The sequence below is a fragment of the Medicago sativa genome, chromosome 2, assembly GCF_051527215.1.
Source record: "Medicago sativa cultivar Bolivia chromosome 2, Bolivia_mono, whole genome shotgun sequence".
In the NCBI taxonomy this organism is placed as follows: domain Eukaryota; kingdom Viridiplantae; phylum Streptophyta; class Magnoliopsida; order Fabales; family Fabaceae; genus Medicago; species Medicago sativa.
In genome coordinates this window covers 70,983,145-71,002,893 of record NC_140750.1, presented here as the reverse complement: position 1 = coordinate 71,002,893, position 19,749 = coordinate 70,983,145, and the positions used below count along the sequence as shown (strand labels likewise).

Below are 19,749 nucleotides of genomic sequence, written 5' to 3'. Positions count from 1 at the left end.
ATAAGGTGTTGTCATATGAGTTAATGTATATAAATAAAACACGTGAGTTGTCATATTCATTAATAGATGTGGAACACATCATTAGATGCATATGCAAAATAATTGTACATTGACAAATCATACTAGCTAAACTTAGTGCTCGTTTGGTTCAGCTTTGAATATAATTGATTCTGAGAGAATTGATTCTGATAGAATTGATTCTGACAGAATTGATTTTGAGAGAATTGATTTATGTTTGGATACAATTATGTAGAATTGATTAAACAAAATGATTTATGTTTGGATGCAATTATGTAGAATTGCTTTTGAATGTATAATTACTAAAATAGACATAGCTAAAGGAGAATTGATAAAGAATGAGAATTGATAAAGGGCAATAAAGTAAAATAACATGTTGTAATAATAAAATATACAAACCTATACACGTTGTTCAAGGAGAATTGATTCTAGAAAAGCTAGAAGCTAGGATTTGTAGCTTCATGGAGAATTGCTTTTGGAGGATAAAAGCAATTCTGAAAAGCTGAACCAAACACGTTGTTTTTGGCTAGAATTGCTTTTGGCACTGTAGAGAATTGATTTTGGGCTAGAATTGCTTCTCAGAATCCTTTTTATAAAAGATAAATGAGTTGACAAAATTTTGTATATTTAGTTTATATTATGAATGAGATATATCAACTTTTGTTGACTCATTTATCTCTTATATTAAAGATTAAATAGAGTATTATTTATGATATATTTTTCTAAACTTAAAATTAAATAAAGACAAAAATATAAAGAGGAGAAATGGACAACTTTAATAGTTGCATACATTATTATTATTATTATACTTATGGTAGTTATAGGTCATTGAAGAGTAAAATACCAGTACTCAGGCAAGGAAGAAACATATATATAATAGAAAAAAATAAAATAGAAGTGAGGGCCTTGGCCCACAGTGTGGTATACGTGGGTCCGTCCCTGAAAAAACATAACATTAACCAAATGATCCACATATCAAAACTTAATCAACGTATATCAATCCATTGTAAAATAAACAACCTCATAAGTAAATGTACTAAAATAAATTGCTCGAAATCTTCAACCTTCATAACCGCTTCAATGACATTCATGTGTTTAATTTGTGCTATGTTAAAGGATTTCTTGATGGTTCTAAAAACCAAAAAGTTACTTGTTGAGTTTTGCAACTTCAGAAGACTTCACTGATCATACATGAACAAAGGTCTGCAAAATTAGAATATGAAGACAAGGTTTGCCAGGGTGAAAGAATGCAAAATCATAATGAAGATTAAAAATGGCTAAATCAAATGTCCAAATTAAAAAACACGGGTAGAAGACAATTATTAGCAAAGATTTTATTTGATTTTTTTTCCATTTTTAACACTCATAACACTTAAGATGATGTGTCTAATTAGATGCATTTAATTGGTTGATGGTGTAAAGTTGTTTTACACTATCAGTCTATTCTAATTAATCTCTATATAAAAAATAACATGTTTTGCCTCTTTTGGCTGACTTTTTCTCTTTTCAAAATCACCCCACAACTTTTAATACAAATATCACATATAACAAATAGATTACAATCCTTTCAAAAAAAAAATAGATTACAATAAATTTAAATATCAAAGTCAAAAGTGTAGCAAGCTTGATGAATATATTTATACTTAGTATTTCATTATCCCAATAAATTAACGTCTTGGACACTCTTCAAGGTTTCTCAATTGAGAAATTATTCTTTGAAAAGATTTAACACTTCAATTTTCTGATACATTGAATACACAATTTTCGATAAATCAAATCACGATCTAGTTTAATTATTTTATTTATTGTTTATTTGTTACAACGTTACAAAAAATGAATCGTCACACCACTTAACCTACTTAGACATTTATTACGTTGTTTTTTGAAGAGGGGACTCTTTCCCTGGCTATACTTATCTCCTTAAAAAATAAAAAATAAAAACACTTGCTACTCGTTGTTTAATTAATCTCATCACACTATGAAATGTTTTAACTATTATTCTAGAAAATAAATATTGTTTCGGTTTAACATTGAATTTGTAATCTCATAACTCATAATACTTTGATTGTGTCCACACAACCATACCAACCTTATGTTAGATCAAAAGAAGAAAGTTTGAGAAGGAAAACAGAAGATTCAGAGTAATGTAGATCATACACTACTATATTACTTGGCTGAAGTTAGTTGGATTTTGAGAGAAATGAGTAACCAACTTGTAAAATTTTATGGTAAATTGTGTGATATGACTTCCAACTTTGTATATATTATATCTTATTGGTCAATTTTTTGCTTCGACTCGTTGTTTAAAAACATTTAAATTCAACAACATTCATATATGATGGAACATTTTCTTTTCTCATAACTTCCAAATTTTACAACTGCCGCTGACTTTTAGATCGACGCATATAGTGTCAATTTTGTGTTTAATTATGTGGTAGGATATTGCTTAAAGTTAGTCAAAAATACACTCTATATCACTTTGTTTGTAGTCTTGTGCACATAAACAAAAAAATCAGCATACCATATTTTCATTTATTTAACTCCTAATGACAAAAACTTTGAGTTGTTATACTACAACTTTACAACTAGAGATGTTTTCGTGTGATGCACACATGTGTTTATATACTACATAAATATATTACTTTTCGTTATTATTAGATTTTTTTAATATATGTATGACATTCAAAGACAATGTAAAATATTGAAGAAGAAAAAATCTTTTAAACACTTCAATTTTTTCATTATTTTATTTTTTTAGATAGACAAATAATAATTAGTTCTTCCTTTAAAAAAATAATAATAATTAGTTTTCAGTTAATATTATACTATGTATATTTGTCATCTACTTTAATAATACGAGTTCTCAAATCATTTGGTAAGAAAACTATTTATAACACAATATATTGTATTTTTTTTTAGAGTAACACAATATATTGTTGTTAATGTCAAAAAATTGTATTTTGAAGATATATAAAATCTCAAGTTGTTTAATGACGAACCTTAAGTTTTATTTATTGATTTTATATGTAACAAATAAGTATGCCGTTTCTATCATGAAAGGAGCTGTGGTAGAGGATATTTTACTTCTCTCTAAGGAAAAAATGACGGAACGTTACAGAAATGTATGCATTTAACTCGTTTTTTTGGTAATTAGTTATTAGAGTATTTGGATTATTAGTTATTAGTGTATTTGGATTATGTGACCAATAATTTATAACTTGTAAATGTATTCAAGTAATAAACCACAAAAAGCAACTTATTGAAGCAATGTCAAAAGATTTCCTTAGGTAGCTATCCTGCACCTTCTTCTTTTTCTTGTCCTTAAGTAAAATGTTCATCGGTCTTCTACCACTATTGCAGGTGTAGGCAAGTTGTTTGAAAGTGTCCTGGTTGTAAGACGGATATGCTATTGGCGAAAAGACAACTTGTATGTTTTTGGATATTTATAGTTTACTATAGTAGATAACGATAATTTATTAACAAAGTTTTGTGGCAATCGTTCTATTACACTGAAGCTTGATCTATGTATGAATATTTAACAAGTATGAATATTTATGCAGTAAACAATCTTTAAAAAAAATTACGAGATGAAGAAGTTAGAAAAAAATTACAAGTGCTTATTTCAATTTTATCGATAGATATATTTTGAAACTCGAAATACTCTTTTAAAAAATAGGCACTTTTTTGTCTTAATTTGAAATAAGCACCGGTAAACTTTATAAAATCTTATAATTGTATCTTGCCAACAAATATCTTTAAATTCATGATTTACAACTATGACAAATATTTATAGCAATTGTTGTTGTAAAACGAATCATATGATAATAAAATGAACTTAATGAATCATATGATAATACAATAATTTTTGTATCATGTAGTTTTTAAACACATAAATATTATATGAATTTTTTAGAAGAAGTAAATATTATATGAATTAAATTGTGTAGAAATTGTATGATCATATATATAATTCATAAGTATTGTATGATCGCAAAACTAAAATAGTTGTTTATAAACAAAAATTAAACTATCATATGATCATATATACAACTCTTAAATAACATATGATCACATAAATGAAACTATTGTTCATATACAAATATGAAACAATCATATATATATATATATATATGTGTGTGTGTGTGTGTGTGTGTGTGTGTGTGTGTGTGTGTGTGTGTGATATTTTAGTTTTTTTATTTGATTCATGTGAAATAATTGAATGATTTACATTCACCTCCCCTTCATTTTGAGCGCTTAAAGTTTCAACCGTATTTCTCTCCATATCATTTATTAACACAAATCATTAAACCTTAAATCAATAAATTACTAATTTCATCCATCAATAGATGATGATACTTTGGAGGATAATTTGTCAATAGATGAGGATAATTTGGCAATGGATGAGGATGAGTATAAATGCAACTACTGCAATGAACTTAAATTGCAGTTCAAATACTCAAAGTTATCGAAGCTAGAAGTTTCATATTTCAAAGTAGTGACAGAAAGCATTTCCGCACACCTCCGTGAGGGCTTGAAATCTTCCGACTCTGAACATTCGGTATCTTTAATCTTTTATTTTTCTCAGAAATCTGGTGATCATTTCGTTGATCAAGAACTCAACTTCTTCGCTAAGAAGCTTGTGGCAATGTTCAAATTATTTGAGGTCTTGGTCGAATGCCAGGGTGAATTTGGACGTCTAAATCCCAATCATTTTGATGGTTCCAAACTGACATTGTTCGAGATACAAGCTTCTCTTCTAAGATGTTATGAAGCTAAGAGATTTCTTGAAAATGTCAAAGATATGGGGATACATTTGTTGAATACTATTGTGAAAGATAAACTATTAACCGACTCTCATTTACATGTCCACCTGACATCAATCTACTCAGTCATGGTGAATCTTGAAAATCAAACACAGATGATGATATATATCTCACAGACCTCCTTCCTTTTGTGAAGTTTGCAAATCAATTTTCAGGCAGCTTACATTTATTTATCTCCCTTGATATTTTGTTTTTATGTATGAATAACAAATATGACGTTACATTTGTTAGTTTTAATAAGCCATTATCTATAGGAGAATTTGTTTGTTTTTGAATTAGTCTTGGCTTTATTATTTATTGTGTGCTGAATTATAGATTGCAGTCAGTGATATTTGTAAAAGCTATATATTAGCCACTTTGTTTTAACAAAGATTATTCAGTTTTGCAAACCTGAGTGTCACACTCTATCTCCTACAACTTAGGTAGGACAGAGAAAGAATGAGTGAAAGTTTTATTAGATGGCATAACTAAATGAGTTTATATATTATTGAAGAAGGCAAAGTCTGCTGATATAGATTATGATATCACTTCTTTGTTCAACTTTAACTTTTTTTACGGGCTCTCCTTTCAATGACAATGAAAGCTTTTTCATTTAATTTTTGATTATTCAATATACATTTAATATTATTTTACCGATCATTCTCATAGAATTTTAATTGCAGACCGCAACGTAGATGTGTACTTTCCTATTAAAACGAGAGAACGATTATAAGTATGTGATATATGTTGATTATTTTGCCTTATTACGGTACGACTTCGCAACCTTTTCTTATGGGTAAAATAAATCCCTATAAATATACCTTTCAGGTTAAAGAGGGTGATGCCAAAACAATATTTTGCCAAATCACATTATATTGCGTCTGGAAAATGTAGGGACTCGAATTTTTCCCAACAACTGACGAATTACCTAAAAAATGTAGAAGGTATTATGATAGAACTCACAGAAAACAAATGTTGGAACTGATTCGCCTTTGATTATGGTTAGGCCCAACAAATGTTTTATTGTTGTTTTATTAAAGATTGTTTCCTACAGCTGGACATTAATGACCGTTGAAGACAAAAATTATCTCACGGATGCATTACTGTACATTCACTTTTCCTAAATCAATCCATCACCGCTTGCTGCTGCTGGATCATTATTATACTATGAAATTTTTTTACATCTAAGCTCATAATCACATTTAATTTCTTTTGTGATCAAATGCTCGCTGAAATAAGGTATGTCCGGATTATCTTGGTTAAACATATTGCATGCTGGCCTATACACTGTTAAGTTAATAGTGTAAAACAATATCAACATGAATGTTATTCTTCGTAAAATATTTTACCAACATATAACAATTATGTTATGTTATTCGATGTGAATCTATAACAATTATCTCATATAAAAATTTATAAACAAAAAAATATATTGAATTCATGACCAACAACTATAACAAATATTTATAACAATTGTTGTTGTAACTTAATAAATAAAATGATATTTTTTTTGTCACATGATTGTTAAAGACACAAATATTATATGAACTTTTTTGAAAGAAATAAATATTATATGAATTAAACTGTGTTGGAATTGTTTGATCTTGTATACATTTCATCAATATTGTATGATCCCAAAAATGAAACTATTATCTATATACAAAAGTGAAACTATTGTATGATCATATATACAACTCTTAAATATTTTATGATCACAAAAATAAATCTATCGTCTATATACAAACATGAAACAATTGTATATTCATAATATGTAATTTTAATTTATATTTTTAAATTTCAAGAACTTTTCTAAAATAAGCATTTTCATGTCTCAATTTGAAATAACCGCATGTAAACTTTATAAAAACTTATAAACTAAAAAATGTTTTTGAATTCATGACCAACAACTATAACAAATATTTATAGCAATTGTTGTAATCTTAGGATCATAAAATGCTTTCTCATAGCAGCATGAATCCTGTCAGACTGTTATACGTAAAGAAAGAAAGAAAGAAAATGTTAGCAAATAACAAAAAATATAGTACATAAAAGTAAAGGCAAATTAGAAAGATGTGTAAATATCATTGCAGTACATTTTCATCAACAAACAACATATTCAAATAGGTAACTTCTGAAGGATTTTTTCTCGAAGTTACATCACACATACGAACCCATATTTGTTATACGCGAACAATATTTTTTCTCGAAGTAATATATATACACCTCTTTAATGGTTGAACCCATCGCAATCCATTCAAGTACACATCCCAATTAAACAATTCATCAATAATTAACGGTTAACAATAATTGACTATAATTATGTTAATAATAATAATTTATAAATAATTGGTTAAGTCAATTCATAATTGATTAACTAAACAATCAATCTAACATTGTGGTGTACTTCTCCAAATTAAGGCCAATTAGGAAGGACACCACTTGAAACCCCATAGGCTTAGATACAACAACAATAAAATTGGAATGAAAACATGATTAATAGTTTAAAGGAAAATGTTTGGTGTACACCATATAAGTATATACTTCTCGATAGAGAAAAATTAGAGAAAATGATGTGATAGGTTAGAGTTGTGATAAGAAGAGAGATGGATAAAATGAGATGTTGAATGAATGTAAGAGAATACGAAATGTTCAAATATTTTTTTTGTAATTTAAGCATGATGACAAAACAGTAGAACTTTAGACCATATGTTAGTTGTGTAATTGTTGATACCTTAGACTTTTTTCTTTTGTTTTAAATGATCAATAATTAATACCATAGACATAAAAGAAATATATTAATACAACAATAATTTACAAATATGATATTTTCCTTTTTCTTTCCATTTTCTTTTAAGGAGATAAAATAACATGACATGGATGAATAATTATTAAAAAATAAAAATAGAGTGGTCAGGTAGCAATGTAACAAGGGTCCCTTAACAGAAAAGACCTTGTAGCTCTAGAATCTTTGCAAAACCTCAAATTGTGAACCAACTTATCCTTACCTTGCCCATTCAAAACAAACAATTGCTGTAAATCTTGGGATGCTTCATTTGAACCTTGATATTTGTTCATGTTCCTAGGAATTTGAGGAACAACATTTCCAGTAGCCTTGTTTAGCTAGTAATATTCATAACAATTGATCAAAGGCAATGACTGTGGCAATGAACCATGTTGCACAATATTAACATCATCCAAATTGGACATTTGGTTGAACTTTGAACATTTTGGTCTCTTGTTAACTAACCCAGTTGTCTTATTCACCAACGTTAGTTCCAAACTATGAACACTTGTTATTTCACTAGACAAAATCTGTGTTTTCTCTATCACACTCTTATCTTCCTCAAAGTCCTCATCAATTTCTTCTTCATCATTAGTAGCAAACGTGAGGATAAGGTGACCATTTTGTCGCTTAGCAAAGAAGTTATTCTGTGAAGGAACTTGCACAACTTGTAGGAACAAAGACAACCTTCCATTGTCACGCCGGGGCATCATTTGAAGTGGTTGGCTATGACTAGAGAGTGAAGGAAGTGGAGGAGGATAACAACGTGGTTTCTTCACCATGTTCACCTTTTCTTTCATTTTTTCATAGTCCTTGGAGTTGTTATCTTCAAATGATGCATAAGAAGAGAATCCATCTGAACCAGTTTCAGATCCAAGACTCTTAGTGCAGAGTTTGAGACTCTTTTCACTTAAATAATTTTGTGAAATTTTCACAAGTGGGTGAATATAAGGAGGCGGTTTTGATTGTGAAGCTTCATCTTTGTTGTTTTGGTTCAAGATTGAACTCCATATATCCAATTCACTAGTGACTTTCATCACCATATTTTCTTTGCTTTGAATCTTGTTGTTAGCTGCATAAATGTAAGTAACACTAATTAGGAAAATGAAAATTAAAAAGGATGAATCTATCTATCTATTGTGTTTTGTTCTGTCATGTGTTATATTTCACCTTCTTTATTTAATTAACACATAGTACTTTTTTTAGACATATTACATTATGGATTAGTGCTGCTAGTTTTAATAGAATTTCAAGTTATTAGAAAGGATGATTAGGCTAGTACATGCATGTGGGTTTAGAGAGAAAAAAAAACACATAAAACTTGAAAAAGAATTCTGATGAATTACCTGAGGAAACAAAACAATGTTCAACAACAATTGAGAGTGCTAGTTGCAAAAGAAGAGGAAATGGTGTAAGGATATTATGATGCTGATGTTAGAGGAATGGTTGTGGTTGATTGATGGTAGTGAAAGTAGGAGAAATGATGAGTATTTATAAGGTGCCAAAAATCTACTTGACCTGTATCAAGATCCCCACTATGGTTTTATTGGTTTTCAGTGTGTTATTTTCAGTGAGTTGATACAGTATTGGAAAATAATGTGCATGGTAGAACACAATCTTCCTTGTGAATCATATATAATTAGCAATCTTTTAACTACTTATAAAATTAGTATATTTTTTTAGGAAAATGCTAGATATCAAGAATGGATTTCCTTGATGAATTCAAGAATGACATGGCAGAATAATCACACTTAGATTTTAATCTTATTCATTAAAGTTTCATAAAAAAAATATATATAACACCCACCACCCCATGATTTCCGGCCAGGCTGAGATTTTATTGGCTAACATTAATTTCGGGACAATTTCTTGATAAAATCTTTCTTGATAAATAGCATTGCTCATTTTTTTAAGAGAATTGCTTTGTATGAAAATTGTCATAAATAATTGAGATTGTAAATTGAGTGTGTAAACATGAACTAGGAATAGATGCTCTTCACTCTTTAATTACATGTAAAAAGTATATAAGCGAACTGCTACATCATTTAATTGTGATATGAATTGAATTGAATGTACATTGTAAGTAAAGTTATAGGATTAGTCACTGTATTTAGTCCAACTATTGGTCGAATATGTGAGAAACATGTTTAGTGAAAATGTATAAGGAAATATTAGCCAGGCGGGTATAATTAATAAAAATTGTTGGACTATTCCCTCAAAGAAATTGTTGGACCGTTAAAAAAACATATAACCAATGTGTCCTCAAGTATAATAGAAGAGATTTGCTTCCACACAATTTAGTATACTAATATTTTGATTCGCCAAGACCTGAAACATACGAGTTGTGGGATGGTGATGACTTTGAGTCGTCGACTTTCATTTAGTAACATCTTTCTTTTTTGGAGGGGGTGGTGTATCTGCAAACACTTTGACGATCAAGTAAGAATGCGTAAGATGTGTGTGGTTTTTAAGATAGAAAACACGTGTATTGTGAGGAGACTATGAGTTAAACTTTATAACGTGGAATTAGGGTTTCAAGCACTAAAAACTCTTATTTGAAAAACTTTCCTCAAGGGACAATATGAGCAAATTGTGACAAGCTAGTGTTGGATCCGGTTTGAACGGTCCATATTAGCTTACACGACCTTGATCCAATGGATTTAGGGTGAGTCCACAATGATATCCACAAATGAGTTATAAGCAAGAGGCGACCGGGTCCGTTGAGGTTAAGGGCCTTAAACCAATCCAAAACATATTTAAACATTTGGTAGGAGAATCATTAATATGTGATGATAGATTACTTCGAACATGAACATATGACATGTAAGTTCATTCAAAATAAATTTAAAATAGTTTAGGCATTCAATATTTTGTTATATGGGGATGTAACTCAGATAGTAGAGCGCCCGCTTAGCATTCGAGAGGTGCGGGGATCGATACCCCGCATCTCCATAATAATTATTTTTTTGCACCATTTATTTTAATGGTGTTTTTTTTATTTTATTAAAAAATAGCATGTACATTTCCTTTTATGTAGACTTTGATTTCATCTTAGTTTAAGGATTCATAATTGTTGAACAAGCGACTTCAAACACACAAGAGAGGGCGGGGGGGGGGGGGGGGGGGGGTGAATTGTGTTCTTTACAAAACGATTTAAAATAAGCACTTAAAAAATGTTTTAACCAATTAAAATAAAGTGCTTATAAAAGGTTTAAATGAATATAAAAATAGATATGGTGAGATAAAATAAATGACAAGTAAAGTAAAAGAGATAAAGGGATGAGAGAAAAGACACAAGAAGTTTATACTAGTTCGGCCTAAAACAACAAGACCTAGTCTAGTCCCCAAGGAAAAACCCCTTGAGATTTTCACTGCTCAAGCTTTTAATTAGGATAAGTTGGTAACCTTTACAAATAACGAGCACGCTCCAAACAAAACAATCCTTTGCAGAAGAGTCTCTAAACCAAGAGATATCATCTCTCTTAAAACCTTGGGATCGCACCCAATACAAAAGAAATTATAACAATTAAATAATACACCAAATATGTAGATATAACAAATTGAAGCACAAGTACTACAACTTAACTATGTAGTATAAAACATCTCTCAATAAAATAAATTAGCAAGGGTAAATAGAATGAGAGTGATGAAAAATCTTTTTGACAATGATTGAGTGCAAATCTGTGTTGTATCAAATGAGCTACCAAATACTCATATTTATAGTCCAAATGGAAATGAAATGCAATTAAAAAATCATAGCCGTTGCAACACAAATATTCATTCCTGGTCAACTTGCAAATTGAAAGAAAATGAGTCGCTGCCAATTAACATACAAAAATAGCCGTTGGAAAATATATGGTTAATTAAGGCAACACAATATCTCTTTTATAAATGAAGAAAACGTAAAATGCAAATGGTGACCAAAAAGAGTTTTAATGCGAACGGTAACAAAACTATTAATGCACGAAGGTCAAAATATTATGGCAAAGATAATGACATTAAATGAATTTTAAAACAGAATTGATTATGCCATTTTAATTCTCAATGCATGCTAAATATTATTTTTATGCTAAAAAATTATTGTAAAATTTCTATAGTAAATTATAGTTTTTCATGTAAAAATAGTTTCATGTAAAATCACTTTATGAAAATCATCTGTGAGTGTGTGATTTATTTTCATGAGAGCTTTTTCTACTACTTAAAAATAGTCCTACTAAAAATAAAAATAAAATCCAACTTGAAAGCTTTCCGCTTTTTGCATAGTTGCTCTTCTAGGACTTCTTTTGTCAATCATCAAAACTAATGTATTCCTGTCAATGCATATATTCACAATAATCATTGCGTGGTTATCTCAATTTTATTTTTCTAGGCATGTTTTTTGAAAAGTTTGTTTAAACTCAAAGTATGTAACCATAGAAAAACCCACTTTTAACATTGTACACAATCCCTTAAAAAAAATGCTGTACATTTGATGATATAATGATTTTCGAAGCTTAGCTATATTGATTTGCTAGTTTTGTGTCACACACATCCTTTTAAATAAATTGAACTAGGAATAGAGGAGAAATCCAATTTGGGTGTGCTAATTTACCTTCTTAAAAAAAAAAAAAAGGAATAGAGGAGAAATAACGATGATCTTGCATCTACTAATGAACAGATCATCACTCTTTTTTTTGGTAGTGGCCGGGGTTTGAACCCCGGACCTTGCATATTTTATGCATTGTCCCAACCAACCGAGCTAAGCTCATGAGGACAACAGATCATCATTCTCTTCCCATAGAGCAAGCACGCAAAAATAAAACTATAATAAAAGAAAGGTGAGGTAAAAAAAAAAAAGCATGGATTCCTTGCACATAACATAAGTAGTATTATTACTCATACATGAGACAGAACGTGACATTTGTTGGATGAAAATGGCTTAAGAAGAAGCAAAGGAATCGCCTTTGGGAGTGCCTAATATGTTTGGGCGGCTATAAAATAAAACCTACAATCCCACTTCTTGAAGAATCATACACTCACACCTATGTTAATTTTTAATTAATTAAAGAGTAGTCTAAAAACTATATAGTATTTTTATTTTTTGGGTACAAACTATATAGTGTAGTTTAATCAGAAGGAATAATTTACGTGGAAACGAAGAATGCGCGTCACACCATGCTTTTTTGCCTCCTGTTCCGTACAAGGACATGGTCACGACATTACACAATTTGTGTTGATTGCCATGAGAGACAAATGGTTGGGAAATATCAAATGAGAAAACTAAAGAGAAACAGATTATTTCGGTACACTAAAAAAATCTTACATTGTTATTTGAGAATAGAAGCTATGAGTAGTTTATGTGAAACACTCTCACTTTATTTACAGTGACGTCTTACACACAAGATCCAAATAAGGTAATATCTCAAAAACATGGTATCTTTAACTTAATGTCGAAACATTGGCACTTTAGGTAGGGGTCGTACCTATCCCACACTCGATTATGGGATGACTTACTCTATATTCCTTTATCTTTGACTCAAGAGCTACTATTTGGAAACACCGAAAAAGTCTTACATTATTTGAGAATCGAGGTTGATGGTAGTTTATAGACACTCGCTCCGTTATCCATCAAAGTACCTTTTAAAAATGACCAAATTAGGGGAGATTACATATGAGGCACAAAACGGACAATACCTTGATAACTTGATGTCATGGACATAAGGTTCGAACATTAATAAAACTGATAAAGAAGACACAAATTAATCACTGTGTTCGACCAATTATGCCTACGTCTCCGAAAACAATAACTATGTCTCTGATAGCTGTAAATATGTATAAGTGTTAATGTGTCACACACAACCAATTTATTAATTTAGTTAATTTGTACATTCTTCCATAGAAACATATAATTTGTACACAATATGCAACGGATGGATTTGTAGCTGCCTCGTCATAAAATTTTACATTCTGAGAATATGAGTTTTCGAATTCAAGTTCTTTTCTTTATATATAAATACATAAATGAATTGGATGACAACTCAGTTGTCATTGTTGCTTAATTAAGCATATATCATATTCTCTAAAAATTTGTGGTAACTAATCACTTGATATGATAAACAAATCAGTGACCATGTATTCAGCATAATAAAACATCATTGTCAACAACTGAATCACTTAACTTTCTGTTGGATTCCATCAAGCCTATGTTTCTCAAACCTCATATATAGTTACTGGATTAGCTAGCATCAATTGTGGACCTAGTACTGGAAATTAAATTATGCTCAATTGATCTCTAATACTTTTTCACCAATTTTTTGGGGTATTACTTTCCATGAATTCTTTGATAACATATAAAGGTTGAAAATAAAGCGTAGCATTATTAGACATATATACTAACTTCAATTGAGTGCAACTAGATACTAGTCCATTAATTCATGAAAGTGAGAAAGCCATAGTGACTTTATTCCGTATTTAATCATTAAGATGTTATATTTGTTTAGACTTGTTTTCATAGTTGTCTTACAATTTGTGCGATTAAACAAGTGAAAAAGAAACATAAGAGGGTGCATTGTTTGAGTTAACTTTTGTGTCGGAATAGGGATCCTTGACAATATCGACCTTATTCTAAAGAATATTACCTATAAATGTTAAGAGAAGAAACAAAAGAATTTCCTCTCTAAAAAAGAAACATAAGAATTTGTTTTGTTCTTAGGAATTTCCCATTTCTAGTGGTTTAGAATATAGATGTTGTGAAAGAACTTTCTCTCCCCATACGCTCAACCATATATTTAATTAACTTATTTATTTTATTCTATAGACAATTTTTTAGGAGTCCTAATTAATTCTATAGACATTCCTTTCTAGCGGCACAATAGAAAGACTAGGACAAAGAATAATCGTATAACCTAGAGATGTAGAGTAAAGATTAATACTCGGTTTTCACTAGGTATAGAGTAAGAAAGACAAAATATATTTTTAAAGAGAAAATTAAATATAACAAAATACCTTTGCATTCATCTTTTCCTTTCTCTATATGCTTTTAATATTTACCTTAACATATTTCAAAATGTTTTGCAAACAGTTTGTTTCTCAACTTTTTCTCCTAAAAACTAAAATAAAACTAAAATAAAAGACAATTGACCAATAGGAAAGAGCCACATAATAAAGAGCATGAAATGACATAACAAGGAAGACCAACTAGTGGGAAATTCGTATGGGAGATCAGAATATGATTCTGTCCCTATTTGCAAGTCTATTTGTTCTAATTACATGAAATGAGAACCAAGCTATTTTCACTATCTTTTTTCAAATTTTCTTTGTCTATTTGCTCTTCTTTTTTATGTGTACTTTCCATAAAAGGTAATTTATAAGGCCATTTCCACCACAAGCTCATGCATGAAAAGGCATTCCTATCTTCACACGTACTTTGTGTCTGCGAGTAGGACAAGTTTGAACTGTTCCATTGCTCTCTTTTGCTGGTTAGTTTCGTTCAATTTTCAATTGAATATTTTGTCGTGAAAGGGAAACTACAGGAAGATAGAATTTTAAAAATAAAATATATTCAAGAGAAATACATTTAGTATATGCTTGATTCCATTTTGGAGGTGACAATTCATTTCCCCTAGCAAGTAACAAATCACCAATGGGTTAACTTTATTTTTTTTTTTTAAGCAAAAAGCAATATTGATGAAAATAAAAGAAATGACCAGAAACAATTTTTAAGCCACCTCTACTCGAGAGTTGTAATGTTTTTCCTTTAGTTAAAGTGTTAAACTACTTATATCTTTGTGATTCAATATAACCACACTGAACTCGTAGGCTTTGGCAAATATTAAGAGAGTATTTTCAAAAAAATTGGCAAATATTTTTCATATCATAAATTATATTGCGATTTGAGTTTTAGCATGAGTGGGAGTTGAAGTCATAGGCTTGGTTGCAGCGCTTACCACATGTTGTTGTAGATAATCAAGATTTATGGGCTCTTAATGATCAATAGAGGAACTAGTCATCTAAGATAAATAAGAAATTTCGTGATTGAAATTGAGCAAAGGATTTGTAGTATTGTTGAAGATGAGGTGGTCATGTACACTGTTCATGCTAGGAGCTCTATGGAGCCGGGCCTCTAATTTACGGAGGTCTCAAATATTTGTAGGGATAAGGGTATAATTGTCAGGGGTGTAAAATAAAAAAGTAACACTTTTACATAAGGATAAAATCAATCAATAAATGTCATTTTTTCCTAGATGAAAGTATGGAAGACAACAATTTTACCGTCAATTATTCACTGTCCATATGTAAGTGTTTAATTGTGTAGTTAAAAGTCATGTTTGAACATATGTTCATATATTTAACTACAACTTAATTATTTATCACTATAAATGGTGCTGGATTATTTTTTCAATTTTTTTAAACAAAAATTGTCAAAATTACAACTGGGCCTCTAAATTATCGGGAACGGCCCTGCATGCACCCCTTAAATTATCGGGCCTCTAATCTATTCAATATGTTGGGATGTATCTTCAATATGAGCATGTCAACAGGTACATTGTTTATCGACCGCGGCAGCAACTGCAAAACTTTGGTTAATTTGGTTGCTTTAAGATTTTTTTAGGAATGTATTTTACGACCTTTCCCCCTCATAAACACTTGTGGAGGGAGGTGGCCGACCACAACGTGGCCGCTGGAGCTTTGCCGTCGACAACTGTGGAGCCGTTGGAGATCCGCCCTCGGCTTATCACCATCAACCACCACCAATGGTGGGGTATCAAATGGATGTCCACCTATCATTACTCGTATGTAATAACAGCCGATTTGAGTTTACCATGAGATGCAACATATTGAGGATGGATTGAATATCATGTGTTGCAATTTAAGAGTGTAGTCATAGATCATAGATACGAATCATACTATAATCATAATAGGGATTGATAAAAAATATGTACACCTTTAAGATTTTGGAGATAGCGGCGTATAATATAACAAGTATGAGAGGGTTGATTATCTTCATTACCGTCTAGATTTTTAAATTAGGTTTTTACCGTATGCTTAACAGTTTGATGAGATAACGTTTAAATAGCTAAATACATGAAGTAATATATACACCTCTTTAATGGTTGAACCCATCGCAATCCATTCAAGTACACATCCCAATTAAACAATTCATCAATAATTAATGGTTAACAATAATTGACTATAATTATGTTAATAATAATAATTTATAAATAATTGGTTAAGTCAATTCATAATTGATTAACTAAACAATCAATCTAACATTGTGGTGTATTTCTCCAAATTAAGGCCAATTAGGAAGGACACCACTTGAAACCCCATAGGCTTAGATACAACAACAATAAAATTGGAATGAAAACATGATTAATAGTTTAAAGGAAAATGTTTGGTGTACACCATATAAGTATATACTCCTCGATAGAGAAAAATTAGAGAAAATGATGTGATAGGTTAGAGTTGTGATAAGAAGAGAGATGGATAAAATGAGATGTTGAATGAATGTAAGAGAATACGAAATGTTCAAATATTTTTTTTGTAATTTAAGCATGATGACAAAACAGTAGAACTTTAGACCATATGTTAGTTGTGTAATTGCTGATACCTTAGACTTTTTTCTTTTGTTTTAAAATGATCAATAATTAATACCATAGACATAAAAGAAATATATTAATACAACAATAATTTACAAATATGATATTTTCCTCTTTCTTTCCATTTTCTTTTAAGGAGATAAAATAACATGACATGGATGAATAATTATTAAAAAATAAAAATAGAGTGGTCAGGTAGCAATGTAACAAGGGTCCCTTAACAGAAAAGACCTTGTAGCTCTAGAATCTTTGCAAAACCTCAAATTGTGAACCAACTTATCCTTACTTTGCCCATTCAAAACAAACAATTGTTGTAAATCTTGGGATGCTTCATTTGAACCTTGATATTTGTTCATGTTCCTAGGAATTTGAGGAACAACATTTCCAGTAGCCTTGTTTCGCCAGTAATATTCATAACAATTGATCAAAGGCAATGACTGTGGCAATGAACCATGTTGCACAATATTAACATCATCCAAATTGGACATTTGGTTGAACTTTGAACATTTTGGTCTCTTGTTAACTAACCCAGTTGTCTTATTCACCAACGTTAGTTCCAAACTATGAACACTTGTTATTTCACTAGACAAAATCTGTGTTTTCTCTATCACACTCTTATCTTCCTCAAAGTCCTCATCAATTTCTTCTTCATCATTAGTAGCAAACGTGAGGATAAGGTGACCATTTTGTCGCTTAGCAAAGAAGTTATTCTGTGAAGGAACTTGCACAACTTGTAGGAACAAAGACAACCTTCCATTGTCACGCCGGGGCATCATTTGAAGTGGTTGGCTATGACTAGAGAGTGAAGGAAGTGGAGGAGGATAACAACGTGGTTTCTTCACCATGTTCACTTTTTCTTTCACTCTTTCATCATCCTTGGAATTATTATCTTCAAATGATGTGCAAGAAGAGAAACCCTCTGATCCGGTTTCTGATCCAAGACTCTCAGTGCAGATTTTGAGACTCTTTTCACTTAAATAATTTTTTGAATTTTTCACAAGTGGGTGAACATAAGGAGGAGTTTTTAATTGAGAATCTTCATCTTTGTTCTTTTGGTTCAAGATTGAACTCCATATATACAATTCACTAGTGACTTTTGAGTGTGAGTTTTGAGAACCGTTTCTATTGATTTCAGACCCCAAAATGGTAACCAAGTCCTGCTTTTGCATCACCATATTTCTTTGCTTTGAATCTTCTCTTTAGCTGCATACATGTTAGTAAGACTATTAGAACAATGTTAATTAGAAAAAGGGTAATAATATTGTCAATCTAAGTATCTATCTACTAATAAGGGAGTTGTGTTTTATTTTTCACATGTTATAGCCTTCTTATTTAATTAAAACATAGTACTTTTTTTAGACATATCACAACATGGATTAGTGCTACCTAGTTTTAATTGAATTTAAAGTTATTATTACAAAGGATGATTGGGATGCTACATGCATGTGGGTTTAGAGAGAAAAAAAAAACACATAAAGCTTGAAAAAGAATTTTAATGAATTACCTTAGGCAACAAAACGGCATTCAACAAAGGTACAGACTATTGGGAGTGCTAATTGTAAAAGAAGGAGGGTAAGGATGGTTGCTGATGTTAGAGAATGGTGGTGGTTGATTGATGGTAGTGAAGGTAAGAGAAATGAGGGATTATTTATAAGGTGCCAAAAGCTAATTGACCTGTATCAAGATCCCCATTATGGTTTTATTGGTTTTCAGTGTGTTATATTCTCCTTTTAGAAAGGTACCACAAAATCAAATAATGTTTTAATATTACGGCTAAAGGGAGGGCTAATATTGGTTCAATGGACATACGAGCTTTAACACACAATAATGATTTTTTTTTTTTTTTTTTTACATTTTTACATTATCTTTTAAAGTTATTTCTATGTGCACAAATGAGGTTAGTGTTATACAATACATAAGTTAGTTTTCACAATTGGATAAACAAGTTCTACTATTAAATTAAATGAGATAAGACGAGAGTTATTAATTCAATAGTGAAAAAAATGTGCATGATACAACTCAATCTTGTGCATCATATAGAGTTAGTTATCTTTTTAACTACTTATAAAATTAGTATATTTTTGTAAGAGGATTGTTTTGTATGAAAAGTGTTATACTCTATCCCTCCCTAATTATAAGACAATTTTAAAAAAAATGTTTGACCCCAATTATGCCGACAACTTTTTTGAATACCTGTAACTTTTATAAAGCGGTCTTATAAAAAGGAAGAGTATATAATTATGAGTGTATAAACATGAAATAAAAATTGATGCTCTTCACTCTTTAACTACGTGTAAAAAGTCAAACGGATATAACTAATAAAAAATGGTTGGACCGTTAACAGAACATATAACCAAATGTTGGCTCAAGTATAATAGAAGAGATTATTTTCCACACAATTTAGAATAGTAAGATTTTGATCCATCAGGACCATAAATCTACCAGTTGCAGGAGATGGTGATGACCTTGATCCATCGACTTTCGAACAATATACGCCAACCAAAGAATGCACTGAACAAGTGAAGGATAGAAAATATGCGTACATGTGAAAAGACTATGTGTCAACCTT

At 30.4% G+C, this 19,749-nt stretch overlaps 2 protein-coding genes across 2 annotated transcripts; both read right to left on the bottom strand.

The window, feature by feature from the left end:
• Positions 1–7,662: 7,662 nt before the first annotated feature.
• On the bottom strand, positions 7,663–8,668 carry LOC146950301 (protein FAF-like, chloroplastic). Its single transcript, XM_085746236.1, has one exon. The coding sequence runs from the start codon at positions 8,643–8,645 to the stop codon at positions 7,941–7,943; it is 705 nt and encodes a 234-aa protein (XP_085602362.1). The 5' UTR covers positions 8,646–8,668; the 3' UTR covers positions 7,663–7,940.
• An 8,560-nt stretch (positions 8,669–17,228) lies between these two features.
• On the bottom strand, positions 17,229–18,803 carry LOC146950300 (uncharacterized). The gene is made up of 2 exons (XM_085746234.1): positions 18,685–18,803; positions 17,229–18,383 (listed from the first exon to the last, which is right to left on the bottom strand). Exon 2 carries the CDS (start codon positions 18,353–18,355, stop codon positions 17,372–17,374), a length of 984 nt encoding a protein of 327 aa, XP_085602360.1. The 5' UTR covers positions 18,356–18,383; positions 18,685–18,803; the 3' UTR covers positions 17,229–17,371.
• Between the last annotated feature and the right edge of the window lie 946 nt (positions 18,804–19,749).